The 16,633-nt window shown below is 34.9% G+C and overlaps 1 protein-coding gene across 2 annotated transcripts in view; it reads right to left on the bottom strand.

Moving 5' to 3' along the window:
* Positions 1-3,941: 3,941 nt before the first annotated feature.
* RPIA (ribose 5-phosphate isomerase A) overlaps positions 3,942-16,633 on the bottom strand; it is an 18,717-nt gene continuing 6,025 nt past the window's right edge. For both annotated transcript variants that reach the window (XM_083377941.1, XM_083377942.1), the window contains 5 exons: positions 15,398-15,462; positions 13,966-14,034; positions 12,679-12,820; positions 6,052-6,151; positions 3,942-5,059 (listed from right to left, as the gene is read on the bottom strand). In XM_083377941.1, the coding sequence (XP_083234067.1) occupies positions 4,962-5,059; positions 6,052-6,151; positions 12,679-12,820; positions 13,966-14,034; positions 15,398-15,462 (474 nt within the window). In that variant the 3' untranslated portion in view covers positions 3,942-4,961. The remainder of the gene's footprint in view (positions 5,060-6,051; positions 6,152-12,678; positions 12,821-13,965; positions 14,035-15,397; positions 15,463-16,633) is intronic.

Genomic DNA, 16,633 nt, shown 5'->3' with positions numbered 1-16,633 from the left:
TTAGTCTAGTTCAGGGGTAGGCAACCTTGGCTCTTTTATGACTCATGGACTTCAACTCCCAGAAGTCCATGAGTCATAAAAGAGCCAAGGTTGCCTATCCCTGGTCTAGTTGAAGTGGTTAAATATATATATATTACTTTTATAACACCTATGATAACTTAATTTTGTTGTGAGTTACACAGTGACAACAAAGATTCTATTCTATGATGATTTACATTATTGTATTTAAGAAACATTGAAATATTTTATCAGTGGGTTATAAGCATGCAATTAGAAATCTGAGAGTTGGGGAATACATTACATAAGGGATGGTCATCTTAAGTTTATGAGAAAAAAAATCTTCCTTTCTTGAGCAACTTTGTTGTTTTCTAGCAATACCAATAATTGACTTCTGACAATTGCCCAATTTTTTTATTAACAATGATGGCATATTTCTAATCATGTGGGATAGATTTTTAAATTTTAAGGAAAAGAGATATTCATCAACCAGTAACCATTCTCTTCAATCTACATTAAACAGAAAGTCATCATTTGGCTTCATAGCTCTGTATAAAAAACAAAAATAAACTAGCCCAATACTTTAAAAACTCAATTGTTGAACTGGAATTTTGAAAACAGTAATACCCCAAATAACCTGCTCTTGCAATGAACAGGTTCTTCCATCCTTTTTTTGGCACACATGGAATTTAATGTATTTGGATACGTTTCTAATTTTCCTGATAAACTTACTTTCACACATATATTGAAGTAGACAAATTTAATTGGTACATAGTTTTGAGTACTTTGCAGTGAGTTGATCAGCTTAATTAATAATTATGGCATAGTGAGGCTGACAGCTGATTTTCTATCTTTGGAGTGTAAGAAAGCAACAGGAACTTAACACGATGCTTCATAAATAAAAAGGTTTCCCCCCTCCAACAAAACCAGCTGAGATTGTTCCATACTTTTCAACATCACAGATATAGCATCAACCAAGCTTTCTGCAATCTTAACTTCTGGAGATGGGACAAAATACCGCTGTGGCTGAGTTTGAGGATGCTGATTTGTACAGTGGTGTTTTGTGAATCCTTTTGAATGTTCAATATTTCGGCATAAATATGACTTGAAACATGACCTGTTCTATACACAAGTCTTAAAACTAAATGTTTTTGTTGTTCACTACTTTTTAATTGCAGCTTTTGGTTCAATTACTGTTTTATGTATATAACTTACCTTCATATACAGTGCTAAAATAGCATACATTCACTGGCAGTGTCTTCTAATTTTAATAGAGAGCTATTCGCCAGGTTATAAAACCTTCCATAATAAAGTTTTGCTAGTGTCTATAGCACGCAGTGGCTCAGTGGGTTAGGACGCTGAGCTTGTCGATCAGAAGGTCGGCAGTTTGGCGGGTCGGATCCCGAGTGCCGCGTAACAGAGTGAGCGCCTGTTACTCGTCCCAGCTTCTGCCCACCTAGCAGTTCGAAAGCACATAAAAAGGCAAGTAGAAAAATAGGGACCACTCCGGTGGGAAGGTAACAGCGTTCCGTGCGCCTTTGGCGTCCAGTCATGCTGGCCACATGACCACGGAGACATCCTCGGACAAGCGCTGGCTCTTCGGCTTTGAAACGGAGATAAGCACCGGCCCCTAGAGTCGGAAATGACTAGCACGTATGTGCGGGGGAACCTTTACCTTTTATAGTGTATCTACTATCCATTGCAATAGATTTTAACTTCTGTCTTTGCTTATATAGTTTCCATCTGCTTGGAACCATATTTATTTATGTACCGATTTATATCCCATCTTAAATTATTTTGTATAAATAAGTTATAGTGGCATTATTTATTAAACATCTTGGCTGCCCATTTCACCATGAAGTGAACATACTATTTTTCTCACAACAATCCTGACATAGGTTGCGTTGAGAGTAACTTGCCCAGTCACCCAGCCAGCTTTCATGCCTAGAGAGACTAGAACTCATGACCACCTATTCTAATTTGGTGCCTTTACTAGACTAAGTAGCTCTCAAAGAAGATTTCCAAGTGACATATGTTTCCAACCACCCCAGCCCACAATCTTTTCCCAAGACTTCAGAAACTGCCTGACAATCCTGAGACCTAAAAAATATGACTTTTTTAAAAGTGTGCTGTCTTTGATGAATAATATTCACTATCACAAACAATTGAATAAAACACTGCCCACCAAAATCAACAGAAACTTTTGAATTAGGTCTCCTTGTATATTCTTGAACTGGAGCCAGTGAATTTCATTATGAATTGGTCTCTTCCTTGATTTTTGCAAGAACAAGGGCAACAGAGGTAGCTGTTTGAAAACTTAAATAATAAATGTTAATATATTAAAATCAATATTACATTGTTTTAGTGATATACCTGTTGGTTGCTAGAGATTGACATACAGTTGTGCAGTTCTCACTTTGATACAATGCAGCACAAAAACTAATCTGGGAAGTCTGTTAAGGAGAAGTATCTTGACAAAACTCCTTTATATCTTCTATCAGTTACTGATTATAGTTAGGTTTTGTCTTCAGCATTTCAACATCACTAAGAGAAGAGCAACTTAAGCAATTTTTATATTGGGAGCTGGGATGTAGAGTATGGTGCATTTTAGGGTAAATACTCATCACATGTTCTCTGAAATTAACAATATTACAAATTTTAATTTTATGCAGTTTTATGTGTATCCTATAACATGCTAATTAATCTCTTAAAAATAGTGAATTCATATCCAAAGAATTTCACAAAAATAATTCATTCAAATACACTGCCTTGCTACAATAATGGAGGACCATGAAATTTGTTCCTCAGCAGTTAGCACAAGGGGAAAAGTTTTGATTTCTTGGAATATCAATGCTGCAGCCATTCTTTCCACAATACTCAATGATTAATTGAAGTGAGTATTTTGTATGGCCTTTATGAGCATCACTTTGTGGGATCCAGAAAAACTATGACAAAGCTTTGAACTTGAGTGTCTTTCTCCCCAGCCTGACCCTTAACCTTCTAGAATCTAGATACTGAGACAGCTTACTGATAAGCTTTACTTGATCAGCCCATAGCTGGATTATGTAACTGGATATAATCAATGTTCTGGTGATATCTAACTTGAAGTGGTGGATGACTTCACTCAATGGCTTCATAAAGATGTGAAACAGAACAGGCAATAAGTCTACAGCAGACATGTCAAACTCGCAACGTCACGTATCGGAGCTTTTTCCCCATTGCCGGCAATGGTGTGGGCGCGGTTTCAGTGCAACGCGTCCAGCCTGCGGGCCAGCAGCTTGATACCCCTGGCCTACAGCCTTGTGGCACACCAGATATCGGGTCAGTTTCAAAATCATCCCCTCTTAAAGAAGTTGACATTACAGTTATCCACCACCTCCTGGGAAGGGCATGAATCCTATTAACAAGTCACATGGAGCGTGAATCTAATAAGCAAGAAATCAGATTAGCCATCCTGAAGATACTGCCCACTAACCTGGGAATAGGCACAAAATGCTTTTATTAATCTATTTTTATCTGTTATAACAACAACGAAATGAAAAACTTGTAGGGGTTAAATACATTAAAAATACAGCAAAGTGATCTTTTTGCATTGGGTGCATTAAAAGAATGAACTAAGGATAATCTACCACTTCCCTATCTTATTTGTGGTTTTCTAACAAGCTGGCTATTAGTGCAGGGGTCCCCAATCCCCAGTCTGTGGACCAGTACCGGGCCGTGGCATGCCAGCAACTGTTCCGCAGAAACAAGCAAAGCCCCATCCGTGGGATGCAGGCAGCACACAACCATGCCCCTGCCGGTCCGCGGAAAACCCTCTCCATGTAACCAACCCATTGCCTATTAGAGCAGGAGGATGGAGAAAAGAAAACCACTGGAATTATCCTGCAAGACTTTTTTTAGAAAATCCACCAGAAAGTCATTTAAACATACAATCACATGGCTGGCACTGCAGTATTTTATTTAAATGCTACAGCAGATGAAGTATCAAATCATATTTTTGATCAGGCAACGCATTAAGGAATAAAGTATTCTTTCTACATTTATATTTCATTCAAGAAAATTCTAATTTTGTCTTAGTTACATCATCTACATCACTATGCATGGGATTAACAATTCTCAGCTCTTAATAAGAAGTGAACCCCAAATTATAACCATAAATAATTAATAAAATGGACTGGAATCTTTTGCTACTAGGAATAAATAATGGGAGTACTGAATTTTTACATTAAAATTGTGGCTAATGAATACATTATTCATAGTGTCTTAACAATCTTTGTGGCAAGACTTCTTCCAAACTGTTTCAGAAACATTTGAAAATTGGCTTGCCCACAGTATTGATATGAATAAGTTCAAGTCACTATTGACTAGTGTCAATGACACTGGCTAGAAATGTCTGGACACGCAATCTGTTTTTCATATTAATTCTCATGGCAACGTGAACAATTAAGGAGATGCAAAATATAATAAGTCAGTTCTAGGTAGAAATTAAATTTTAATTTAAATTAAAATCAACTACTGAAATATTAGTCTCATTGTAAAGAATATAACAAGGCATTATCTAATTAAAATAATGATTAAAATCATTTTAAAGGCATATAATATAGAACCAAAATGATTTTTAGCTGAACACAGCCCTTTGACGTAAATACATCTTGGGTTTTTTGGATTTAACCATATCACATATTTTATTTACTTTCTTCCCTCATAATGCACTGAAGTCAAAATATTCCAATACTGTACAAAGTAACTTTTTTTGTAAATTATATAAAAAATAAAAAGTTTGAAACATTTAAAATGATGATCACTTTTTAAAAATTACATTAAAAATAGATTTTATGATGACATTCCCTGGACCTTTTTACTCCATTCACTGAGATTCAGACTGAATGCTTTAAGGCAAGTTGTCAGGCTGGCATCATTGATGATAACAAGATAGCAGAGTAGAGCTGAATAATTGTAAGAAGTTAGTGAACTCGCTTCTCATGTACAATAACAGAACCATCTTCCATGCCAAAGTAAACCCGCTCTGCCATATTGATGAAGAGACCTGTTTCCACTACTCCTAAAACAGAAAAGTTCAATTACTTTTAATTATTACTAAAAAAACCCACATTAAATAATATTCATATCTTAATGGTATAAATCAGGAAATATACTGAAAGCTTCAAAAATGAAAATCCTATATTAAAACACGACATATACCAGAGCAGTATTTCTCAACCTCAACAGTTAAGTTCTGTAGACTTCAACTCCCAGAATTCCAGGTCTTTGCATCTTGAAGTTGCTGAGGTTGAGAAGTACTGCACCAGGGAAGAATGTCTTTCTACTGCCTTGGATTGTTGAAGAGTGAGAAGAGGGAAGAGGAGTCAAGAAGATACATTTCTTTCGATAAGGTTCATCTTGAGATCATTTAGAAGCAAAAGCAAAGTTGACATTTGCCCACCATCCCTTTTTTCTCACTGATTTTTTCACAGAAAAAAAGAAGCAAAAGAAATAAGAACTGTAGCCTCAAACTGAGCAAGAGAAGCCAGACAAGGCAGTTGGGAAGATTTCTGATGTCTATTTGAAAATCACTTTATATTAGTTGTATATATTAGTCCTATAGGATAAGCAGATCTGAGGTTTTATGCAATGCAACATCAGCAGCCCTTACTGCCCAAGTACTTATGAGCACCCATAGGGGATACCAATTAAGACTTCAGACATAAGCTAATTGAGAAAATGAACAAAAATTGCTAAATTTTACATTGGTGGCATGACTTATTTTCATGAAACACTGCCACCCACAGATGCAGTAATGTTCACAATTCCTTTAATAACATGCCTCACATTTTTGGTTATAATTTGAAAAAAAAATCACCTTTTAGCTATCAGCTTGCTACAGGTTTTACAGAACCAAAAACATAAATTCAATTTTTGAAAGTTTCAATTTTGCTCAAGACATTGAACACATAAGGGTAATACACCTAATTGCTTTTGAAAGTACTACAATAATTCAGAGACCCAAAAATTAATCCTTTGCACTATTAAAACTAAATGGTATATGAAGGCCACCTGGTATCATCTTGATTGCTATATTCATTTCATTCCAATTATGGACTTTATCAAATTTCCAGTCCAATAAAAAATTCCCGTTGTCTGTCACCACAGGACCCTATAAGCAAAAGTAAAAATATTATGCACAAGATCTTTTATTTTGAGCTATAAATCAGCCACATCTAAAGTGACCTGCATGTGAATATTTATCTAAAACTAACCTGCAAATATCATACAGATTTGTTAATATAGTGTAACTCCTAGACAAAAAAACAACAGAATGGAAGCAAATCGCAGAATACCTATCCTTTGCTTATCAGAATAACACATAAGAAGGGGCTCTGGAGGTCTTATAGTCCAACTCTCTGCTGAAGCAGGAGACTCTGTACCAAAGGTCTGCAACCCGCGGCTCCGCAGCCGCATGCGGCTCTTTCAGCCGTCTCCTGCGGCTCCCAGTCCTCTGCCATGTGCAGTCCAAAAAAAAAAAAAGTGGGACTAAAAAAGTTTAACCAATCAATTCAAATATGCAAGGTAGGTGCATATCTTTCCTTGGCTCTACTCTTCCGTCAAACCCTGTTCTGCGCATGTGCGCATGTATGCGCATGTGCACACATTTTTTGCGGCTCCCAGTTTTTCCTTTTGTGAGGGAACTGGTTCCGAGTGGCTCTTTCACTGTTTCAGGTTGCTGACCCCTGCTCTATACCAAAGGTGTGCACCCCGTGGCTCTGGAGCCGCATGCGGCTCTTTCAGCCGTCTCCTGCGGCTCCCAGTCCTCTGCCATATGCAGTCCAAAAAAAAAATGTTTAATTTGTCCAATGGCCAAATTCTTTAGAAAGGTTACGTTACTAGACTAGACATACCCAATAGTGTTCCTTCGTATGTCCTTTCAGCATCAGAGAAATTGTTTATTTCTTCAGGCCTTTCAGCAGTTTTGGTTGTTACGTTTTGACTGTCATATTACTGCCTATTTAGTTTTATATTTTTATTTTTAATTATGTATGTTTTTATTTAGATTGTATCTTACTGTGTTTTACTGTAACCTTTCTAAAGAATTTGGCCATTGGACAAATTAAACATTTCAAAAATAAAATATCCGAAGGGTACTGAGCTGGCATAGGCCGGTTAAAATTATTCCTAAGCTAAAATTTTACTATAGGCTCGAACCTGAGGAAGCTGCAATAGGCTTTTGGTCCCTCAAGAAAATCAACTTTACTTTTTACAGTAGTGGCGTTCCTGCATGTGACATTTTGAAGAGAATACATTGCTTGTTAGGAGTACTATTTGTTGCCCAGTTCTTTGTTTTCATTTTCAAAATAGTCAGGATGCTATAATATCCCTTCCTGCAAATGGGAAGGAGGAGGGAAACATTATCTTGGTCCAAGCTCTCTCAAATGTGCTAGTAGGAGCCAACTAGGGAGCTGTACAGTATTTTAAAAGTCAATCCCAAGGTTTACAATAAGTGAAAAAACTGGAACAACAAATATGAATTAGTCCAGCTGATATGTGGCAAAATTCAATAAAGATTTATGCAAGTAAATCTTGCATAACATTGACCCATCCTGACCTCTGCAAAGCTAGTAATTTATTTATTCATTTGTAATATATTTTATTGATTTTTAAAAACATAAACCACTTAATAATTGGTGAACAGTGTGTTGTCTGGGTTTACATGTGTAAAACAATCACTAACAATTGATTTCTATAATCCATAATCCACATAATGGTTTTAGTGCATTTCCTCTTTTCCCCAAAATATCCTCTTTTGCAAACATTGAGTTAATACAATTCTTATTGTTTTGATACATAATATATAATTTTTCCCAATATTCCTAAAAATAATAATCACATCAATGCAATATTTTTTTTCCTATCCAATCATTCTGGTTGCCTTATCATAGATCATGTTACAGTCCTTATTTAAATTTGTTTCTCCCAGAAAATTCTAAGTATTCTTACTGGTTAGGATTTTCTCAAAAATTAATTACGTTAAAAATTTAAGTCTATTTTTTCCATGTGAACCATTTCAGCACTTTTACATTTCTTAAGGAATAGATAAAACTGTGAAAAAAAGAAAAGAGGGCAAGAGTAAAGAAACATAAAAAATAGCATACTATTTTAAATATATATCCCTCCTAAGCTAATATATATTTGTTTCCAAGATTTCTTATTCTTTTTAACCATAATTAAAAATGTTTAATCTTTTAAGTATTCCATTTAATACATTTAGTCATCTAGTCCTTTAACTCTTATTCAAAACATTTTTATCCATTATAATTTTCTTAAATTCAATCACATTTAAATATCTAAAACATTTTCTTTATCTAAGCCATTTCAACTTTTTTATATAGAAATAGAATAAAAAAGGGGAAAAAAGTATACTATATTATTTAGGGGATTCATCCCTCTTAAATGACATATATATTCCAAATATTTCCTATTTCTTTAACCATATTCAAATAAATGTTTCTTTTTTAAGTATTCTGTCTGGTAGGTCCCATCATATATTTTCTTGATTTCCACTTTGGTCTTTTTCTTTTGTCCAATATCTTTCTTGATCAATGTGTTTTGCTGAGTCGAAAGGTTTTTCCATGTTCGTAAATGTTACTGTAGATATAAAAAGTAAATCAGATGAAGTGTCTTTCTACAGGGCTTCTGCCATTCCTTGTTTGTTGAAAATCTTTTTCTCTTTCTCTCCACTTTTCTTATCATTTCCTTTCTCTCTGATGTTCCTGGCATCTCTATAGTCCATTTTATCCAATCTGTTTTCTTCTCCTCTGATTTATTTTGTAGTCTTAAGGGATAATTTGTTTTTTTCCAATTCTTGTGAATTTTTTTCCACTAGAATTAAATCATGTTTCCTTGTTTTGTTAAGTTCCATCTTTAAGTCTCTATTTTCAATTTGGTATCAAATTATTTATATATCCATATATCGGAGGTGGTGACCCTTTGAGAGCTGTATGCAACGAAATTTCATTTTGATGTATGCCGATTGGTGTACATTCAAAGTGACAATAAAGTTATCATCATCATTTACCTGTTTTATCTGCTCCTTCTCTGTTGTTTTCTGGAAAAAATTTTGTTGTAGTTAACTTGGAAATAGATTGATTTATATTTTCAAAGTTATTTTGGATTTCTTTGTAGTTTAAAGTCATTGTTTGAATTAGTTGCAGTAAACTATGTATCTCCTCCTGTGGAGTATTTATGTTTTCTTGATATGTTTTTTTGGAAGTTTTTGTTTTTCCCCCCATACATTCAGTAATAATTTTTCAACAAAGGTGCTGAGTTTACATTCGCTAATACTTATTTAATTCCTAATCCTTATTCTTTCCTCTAGCCATCAATAAACTAATTCCAAGTTTGATAATATTCCATTTCTTCTTTTTCTTTCAGCCTCATAGACAGCCTATCCATCTCTGCGCATTCTAGTATATTTTTGATTATTTCTTCATCTGATGGGATTCCTTCATTTTTCCAGTATTGCGCAAATATAATTCTTGCCTCTCTTGTGACATGCAAAATCAAATATATACTTTGTTTGTTAGTCTTTTCTGGCATTATACCTAATAAAAAAAGTTCAGATTTAAAATCTACATGTTCTCCCAACATCTTTTCTAGCTAGGCATGTATCTTTTTTCAATAACTTTTTACTTTGTAACAAATCCACAAAACATGATAATAAGTGCCTGACTTATGTTTACATTTCTACATCTATCTGATATGTTTTTGAACATTTTTGCTAGTCTTGCTGGTGGCAAGTGCCTTCTATAAAACATTTTTATATGAATTTTCTTTGTAGGAAGTTGACCTTGTCAGTTTGTAATTTCTTTCCCATAAATTTTGCCATTTTTCTAATTCTGTATTGTATCCAAAAATTTTCACCCATCTTATCATTAACTTGTTCGCTTTCCATTTTCAAAGTTAATAGAAAATTATACATTTTCTTAATTAGTGTCTCATCAGAAGTTAACAATGTCTTATCAAACACAGTTTGTTCCTTATAAAATCCATAGTTTAACATCTTTATCATATCTAGCTTGCATTTGTAAATGTGCCCACTGTGTTAAATTGATACCTTGATTTTCCATTTCTTGTTTAGATTTTAAATTCCCTTCAGATTTTTTCAAAGTTCACTAAATTTGGGTGTACAGTGTTGACAACCACCTTGGAATTTTCAAATATATTTTACATTTTATTTTTTCCCCATGTTGTTAATAATGCATTTCTTATATAATGAGTTTGGAAATATTTATGGACTTTATTTTTCCCATATTTTTCCCAAAAAGCGTGCCACCCCAATTGTAGATCATGCCCCTCCAGATATAACAGCCTTTTATTTCTAAGAGTTATCCATTCTTTTACCCATGTTAATACAGATGCTTGATAATATAAAACCCACTCTGGTTGTGCTGGACCAGTATATATTCAGCTGCTCCATTTTATACCTAGTTTAGGAATAAAGAACTGTGTTAGTGTATACAGCATTTACAGGGTTAATACAACACCCTTAGTAAAACATGTAGCATTTACAGGGTTAAACGTTATTTCCTCAACAGATGCCTTCTGGGAATTGTAGTCTGACTGTTTAATGAATGCCATGCTTACCTACTTAAGTGGGTGGAGCTTTCAGGATTTCATGGCTATGTGCCAGGCGGGTAACTTCTTTGTTCTAACCAACTATGCAACACGCGTGACTGAACAGCTGTAACCACCAGTATAGCTGGGATGGGAAAATCACTCCTTTTTTTACTGTTTTGATTCCCAGAACCAAAAATGCTTCTTTAGCTCCAGAAATCAGTTTCACTCAACGAAAATTGATTGCATAATAGACACCTTTATTGTCCAGAAGCTTTAAGCAAAGACTCACATTTTGCAGGAAACATCCGGTCATCACAACATATGAAATGCTAGCATCTGTTCATTTCCATTGAACATCTTGCTGTTAAATATATTCCCAGATATTTAACCTTTTTAACTATCTGCAATTTTGTTTTTTCCAACATTTGGCTTTTTTGTTTTGTTTTGTTTATCTGTAAGGTTTTTAACTATTACTTTGGTTTTTTCTCTGTTTATTTTCAGTCCTGCCATTGTTCTATCTTTGCCAATAGTTTAGGAATCATCTCCAAAGGTTCTTCTAAAATAAATACCAAATCGTCAGCAAATGCTTGTAATTTATATGTTTCACCTTTTATTTCTAGTCCTTTAACTTCTATATCTTGTCTAATATTTCTATTTAAAACTTCCAGAGTGAAAATAAATAACAATGGAGATAATGGACATCCTTGCCTTGTTCCTTTTCTTATCTCAAAGTTCTCAGTATATTCTCCATTCACAATCACTTCCACTGTTTGTTTATTGTATATTGCTTTTATCATGTTTATAAAGTTCTGTCCAAAGTCCATTATTTGTAATTGCTGAATCATAAATTGCCAGGAAACATTATCAAATGCCTTTTGGGCATCTAGAAATATTAGTGCCAATTGTTTCTCTGGGTGTAATTAATAATATTCCAATACATCCATTATCAATCTTAAATTATTTTTAATTTGTCTCTCTGGCAAAAAAACCATTTTGGTCTGAATGTATAAATTCAGTTAAGAATCTTTTCAGTCTCTCTGCCATTATTGGAAGTATAATCCACATTAAGTAATGATATCCGTTTATAATTTATCTGTGTCAAATTGAGTCTTCTTTTGGTATTAAGGTAATATTTGCTTCTATCCATGTATTTGGGAATTTGGCCTTCAACAAAAATTCATTGCAAATGCCTTTCAGCGGTTCATTGTAAAACTTTATATAACTCCACCGGTAGTCCATCTGGCCCCGGTGTTTTCTCATTTTTTTTGTTATTTCCATCATTGTTATTTTTTTCTCTAACATACTCTTACAGGTTTCTGAAATTTTTGGAAGGTTATTTTCTTCCAGATATTAAATCATTCTCTCTCTTGAAATTTCTTCTATGTCATACAGTTTCTTGTAATATTCTTTAAGTATCTTTTTTATTTCTTCATTTTTAAATTGTAGGCAACCTTTTTCATTTACTAACTTGTTTATCATTTTCTTCTCTTTCTGTTTTTTAAGTTTATAAGCTAACCATCTTCCTGGTTTATTTGCATTTTCCAAAAACTTTTGTTTTGCTCTTATTTACTGTGCCAATTTTTCTGAATCCAACAGATCTAGTTTGTGTTTTATTGTTTCCATTTCTCTTTTCACAATCTCTTGTGGATTCATTTGCAGTTCTGATTCCAGTTTTTCAAATTTTTCTTTCAATAGTACATATTGATGTCTTTTCTGTTTGTTTTTTTGCCATTTATGTTATAGCTATAACTCTATTAAAGAGACAATAGATTCTAAAATGATTTATTCAGATGAAGAAGGAAGAATTGTGGAGCACCCTTCTTTCTTCACTGCCTCTCCGGGGTGACTTAGACCCATTTAGGGTCCCCTGGCAGGGCAAAATTAGCCATGGGGGAGCGGAAAATCTGTAAGCCCATGACCAGTCGCTACCGCACAAAACCAGAAGTTCTAAAGCTAATAATTTATTAATAGCAAAGGTTTACCTGTCCACCCACTCTGAAAAGGAAAGAATTAGTAAATGTTTCTATACACCAATACCATACAGATTATGAACTTCTTAACTATACATACAGCTTTATTGACAGCCATCCTCAATTCTGTAACACCTCCAAATTTATTGGTCAGAAGCTTAATGATTGGGACATAGGCCATTGGAATAACTTCAATAGGAATCCCCTTCTTCCACTGTTCTCCAAGGTTTTTAGACCTTTTTCTACAAGAATATGGGTTAAAAGAAGATGTACATTAATATTATGATAGTAATAACACAGGAATCTGCAAACAAACTTCAACTTGCTGAGATATCCTGACTTTACTTCTGAAAGCCAGAACACATTTCCTTTCAACAATACCAACAAACAGAAAGGCACATGCTCAAGAGATGATACAGAATTTCAGATTTGTGTATGTGACTATCTAGGACACTGCTGATTATAACAAATATCTGAGCTGTTTTGAGAGGATGAGCAATTCATTATATAGCAATGTGTTCAGGAAACACAGAGGACTAAGCAAGACAAGACTATGTCAGCACTGAACATTTTACATGTGTATGCTTTTATATTGACTTACGACCATTCATTTAGCAACCACCTGAAATTCCAATACCACTTCCAATATACAACCAATTCTTGCACTTACAACTATTGCAGGATGTCTGTGGGCACATGATCACAATCTGGGCACTTGGCAACTATCTCTCACAACTGTTGCAGCATCCTGCACTCATCTGATTGCCATTTGTGATCTTCCCAGATAGCTTCCAAAAAGCAAAGTCAATGGGAAGCCGAAAGGGAAACTCACTTGATGTCTCACTTAATGACCGTGACAAAAAACTCTGTAAAGTTATGTGATGCCTCACTTAATAACTGCACTTAACAATTTTCCAGTCCAATTTTGATTCTTAAGTTGAGGACTACCTGTAAATGAGATATAATATATATATTTATATATATATATATATATATTTGTGAAGTTACACATAAGCTCAGGTGTTTTTATTTTACAGAGACCACCAGGAAATAGGATATAGGGACCCGTATCTATCCAGACAAGTTTGACATGGCCTAATTGAGAAGAAAACCAATGGAGTACTGCCACCTGGTGATTATAGAAAGTAAAAATACCACACCGGATATACCCCATGTAAAAAAAGACAATCTTGTGTCCAATTCTTGTTAAAACTTCATACATGGGGACATGACATAATGCAACATTTCAAGCCCTAACAGCTTAAGTAAAACTAGACTGGATATATAACTCTGATATAAATTTATATGAAAACCTGCTATGAATAAACACAGCCCTTTCTGCAACTTCTTAAAGGGGAAACCACAACAAGGAACGCTGTCATTTTACCTGTAATCAGCAATAACTATGAAGCTTTTTGCACAACCAGCTACTATCTTCTCCTGTGTCAGGCAACCGCTGAAGAATAAAAGAACAGCTTTCAAGCTCAACAAAAAAATCAGTAGGTTAATACCAAATTTAAATCTAAGCATATTCATTTTCCTTTACCCACAAGTCATATTCATCATAGTATTCATAAAAAATGAGATCATCATCGCTGTTACCAAATAAAGCCCTGAATCCTAAGACAGGAACTGTTAAGCATTTAAGTTGAAAAAAATTGTCCTCTCAGCCACCTAAACCCTTGAACTAGGCATCACGAATTTTACGAATTTTCATCGCCATGGACAAATATGGTCAATTTTTGAAAAAAGCATCCAACACCATTTTAAACAATGAAATAAAACCCCAAATCTTGACACAGGGTTTTAGCATTTAAGTTGGGAAAAAAAATATCCTACTGGCCTTTTACATCTCTGAACCAGGTATCATAAATTTTACGAATTTTCATCACTGTAGATGAAATATGGTCAATATTTGAAATATAACAAGATTAGCGCTACCCATACCCTGCCCAAATAGGTGGCCTCAGTAAAAAATACTATTTACAAACATAAAAACATTTTTACACTTAAATTCTGCTGAAGTCAATAGGAGTTACTGAGCTATGGACACGTGACAGACATATTTCTAAAATATGTGATCCTTTTCCTACATTTAATCTAATTCTTAAACCCATTATTAAAGACAAACACTGAAAATTGTGTGGGAAACAGTTTTATTCCTAAAATAAAATCCATGCAATATTTCTGTAAATCTCTCATTTTAAAGCAAACTAATATTCAATGCTACTTTCCATCCCATAGCAGCTGAAAAAAATGCTTCGAATTTCTGCTACTTGACAGATATCATTTTAGAACTTTGATTGCAAATATCAGAACAAAAACAGAGACATTTGCAGAAGTGTTATGGGGAGGTGGTGAAATTAGGTTGCATTTTCCAGCTATTTGTCTTGTTTCTAAAACTGCAGGAAAGGGTTCTAATCACACAATGTCAACACACACTGAAATCCGTCCGTTTTGATGTCTGCCTCATTTCAGAAAAGATTAGGTCACACCGATCAGGGTTGTGCCCTGGAATAAGATAATTTCCTTGGGTCATCTTGCTCATTCTTTCAATAATGCAGGTAAGAGCCCCAGCTCATCAGTAGAACATTTAGCCCTTACAACAGTCCTTACATTAATATTTCCCAACCTGTTTGACTTATATAGTCCTCAAGCAAATATTAGAGTTTACCTTCAGCAATTTAATAATGAGACATTAACTTATAAAGCTACAAATTTTATCTTTCAGATCACAACCAATATATACTACTGGAGAGCCACTCACATATTTTATTTGATTGATTATCAATGAATACAAAAATAGAAATTATTCTTACCCTCCTCCTTTGATGAGACTGAGGTCTGAGTCAACTTCATCAGCTCCATCAATAGCAACATTTAACTACATAAAAAAGAACAATTTATAATACATACACAAAACACTTCTACTATGAGGAAAGTAGGCCTGTGAAGATCTTTCAATAAGGCAGCCCTTTAGATCTACAAATGACTGCTTTAAAAGTCTTCTGGCTGTAGGTGTCAATCAATTAGCCAATAAAATAAGTTTATTCATTCTATATAGCTGCCCATCTGACTTCCACATTACTCTAGGTGGCTTAAATAAAAAACCAAAATACACAAAATACACAATAAAAAAAATAGAAACACATAGCAGTGAGGCATAATCTTGTTGAATGATTTGCCTGACCTAAAAGAAAGTAATTCTAGAGTATTAGCTACACTAATTGAGAACCAGGCTTAGGAACATCTAACAGGAATGGTAAAAGCTGTAGAAGTATTATGGCAGGGAACAACATGAGAAAGAAGCTAGATTAAAATATTTGATATTTAAAGAGCAGGCAGTTAAAAAGACCTCTTTATATGTTTCTAAAATGAAAACAATAGGTTCCAGGGAGTCTTCTCGTAAGTTTCTTTTTTTACAAAGGTGCATTGTAAAATTGTTACATTGGTATTCTGTGAGTTTCAAATGTCTGATTGGAAAGAGCTGACATTCATGAAAAGTTTCCAATGAGGATCTTATCCATCCTATCATATGCTATGACTACAATTCCTGGAATATCCAGCTAAAAGGACCAAAGGGCAATTCTGGGAATTACATGTCTGGAGTGCCCCGATTAAGATGACCACAATACACAAACTGTCCTCCGGGTACTCTAGGTCAGTGGTGGCGAACCTATGGCACATGTGCCAGAGGTGGCACTCAGAGCCCTCTCTGTAGGCACGCGCACCACCAGCACTAGCAGCTCGCGCAGGTCCATTAGGCCGCCACTGCCCGGAGCAGCAACGCTGCCCAGCACAAAGCAGGCAAAACGGCCGGCTAGCAAGCTCAAGTAGAGGTTAGAGCATCGAGATGGCCACAGCTACCTGGCCACACCACCCAGTCTGCTGTGACTACCCTGGCCATGCCCACCCAGTGGGCCACACATCCCGCCCTCCGTGAGGGAACCACAATGCTGATGCAGCCCTGGCACTTTGCAATAAATAAATGGGGTTTGGGTTGCAGTTTGGACACTTGGTCTCTAAAAGGTTTGCCATCACTGCTCTAGGTCATC

The sequence above is a fragment of the Vipera ursinii genome (genome assembly GCF_947247035.1).
Source record: "Vipera ursinii genome assembly, chromosome: Z".
Classification (NCBI taxonomy): Eukaryota; Metazoa; Chordata; class Lepidosauria; order Squamata; family Viperidae; genus Vipera; species Vipera ursinii.
The sequence above is the reverse complement of the archived record's forward strand: the minus strand, read 5'-3'. Positions and strand labels throughout refer to the sequence as shown.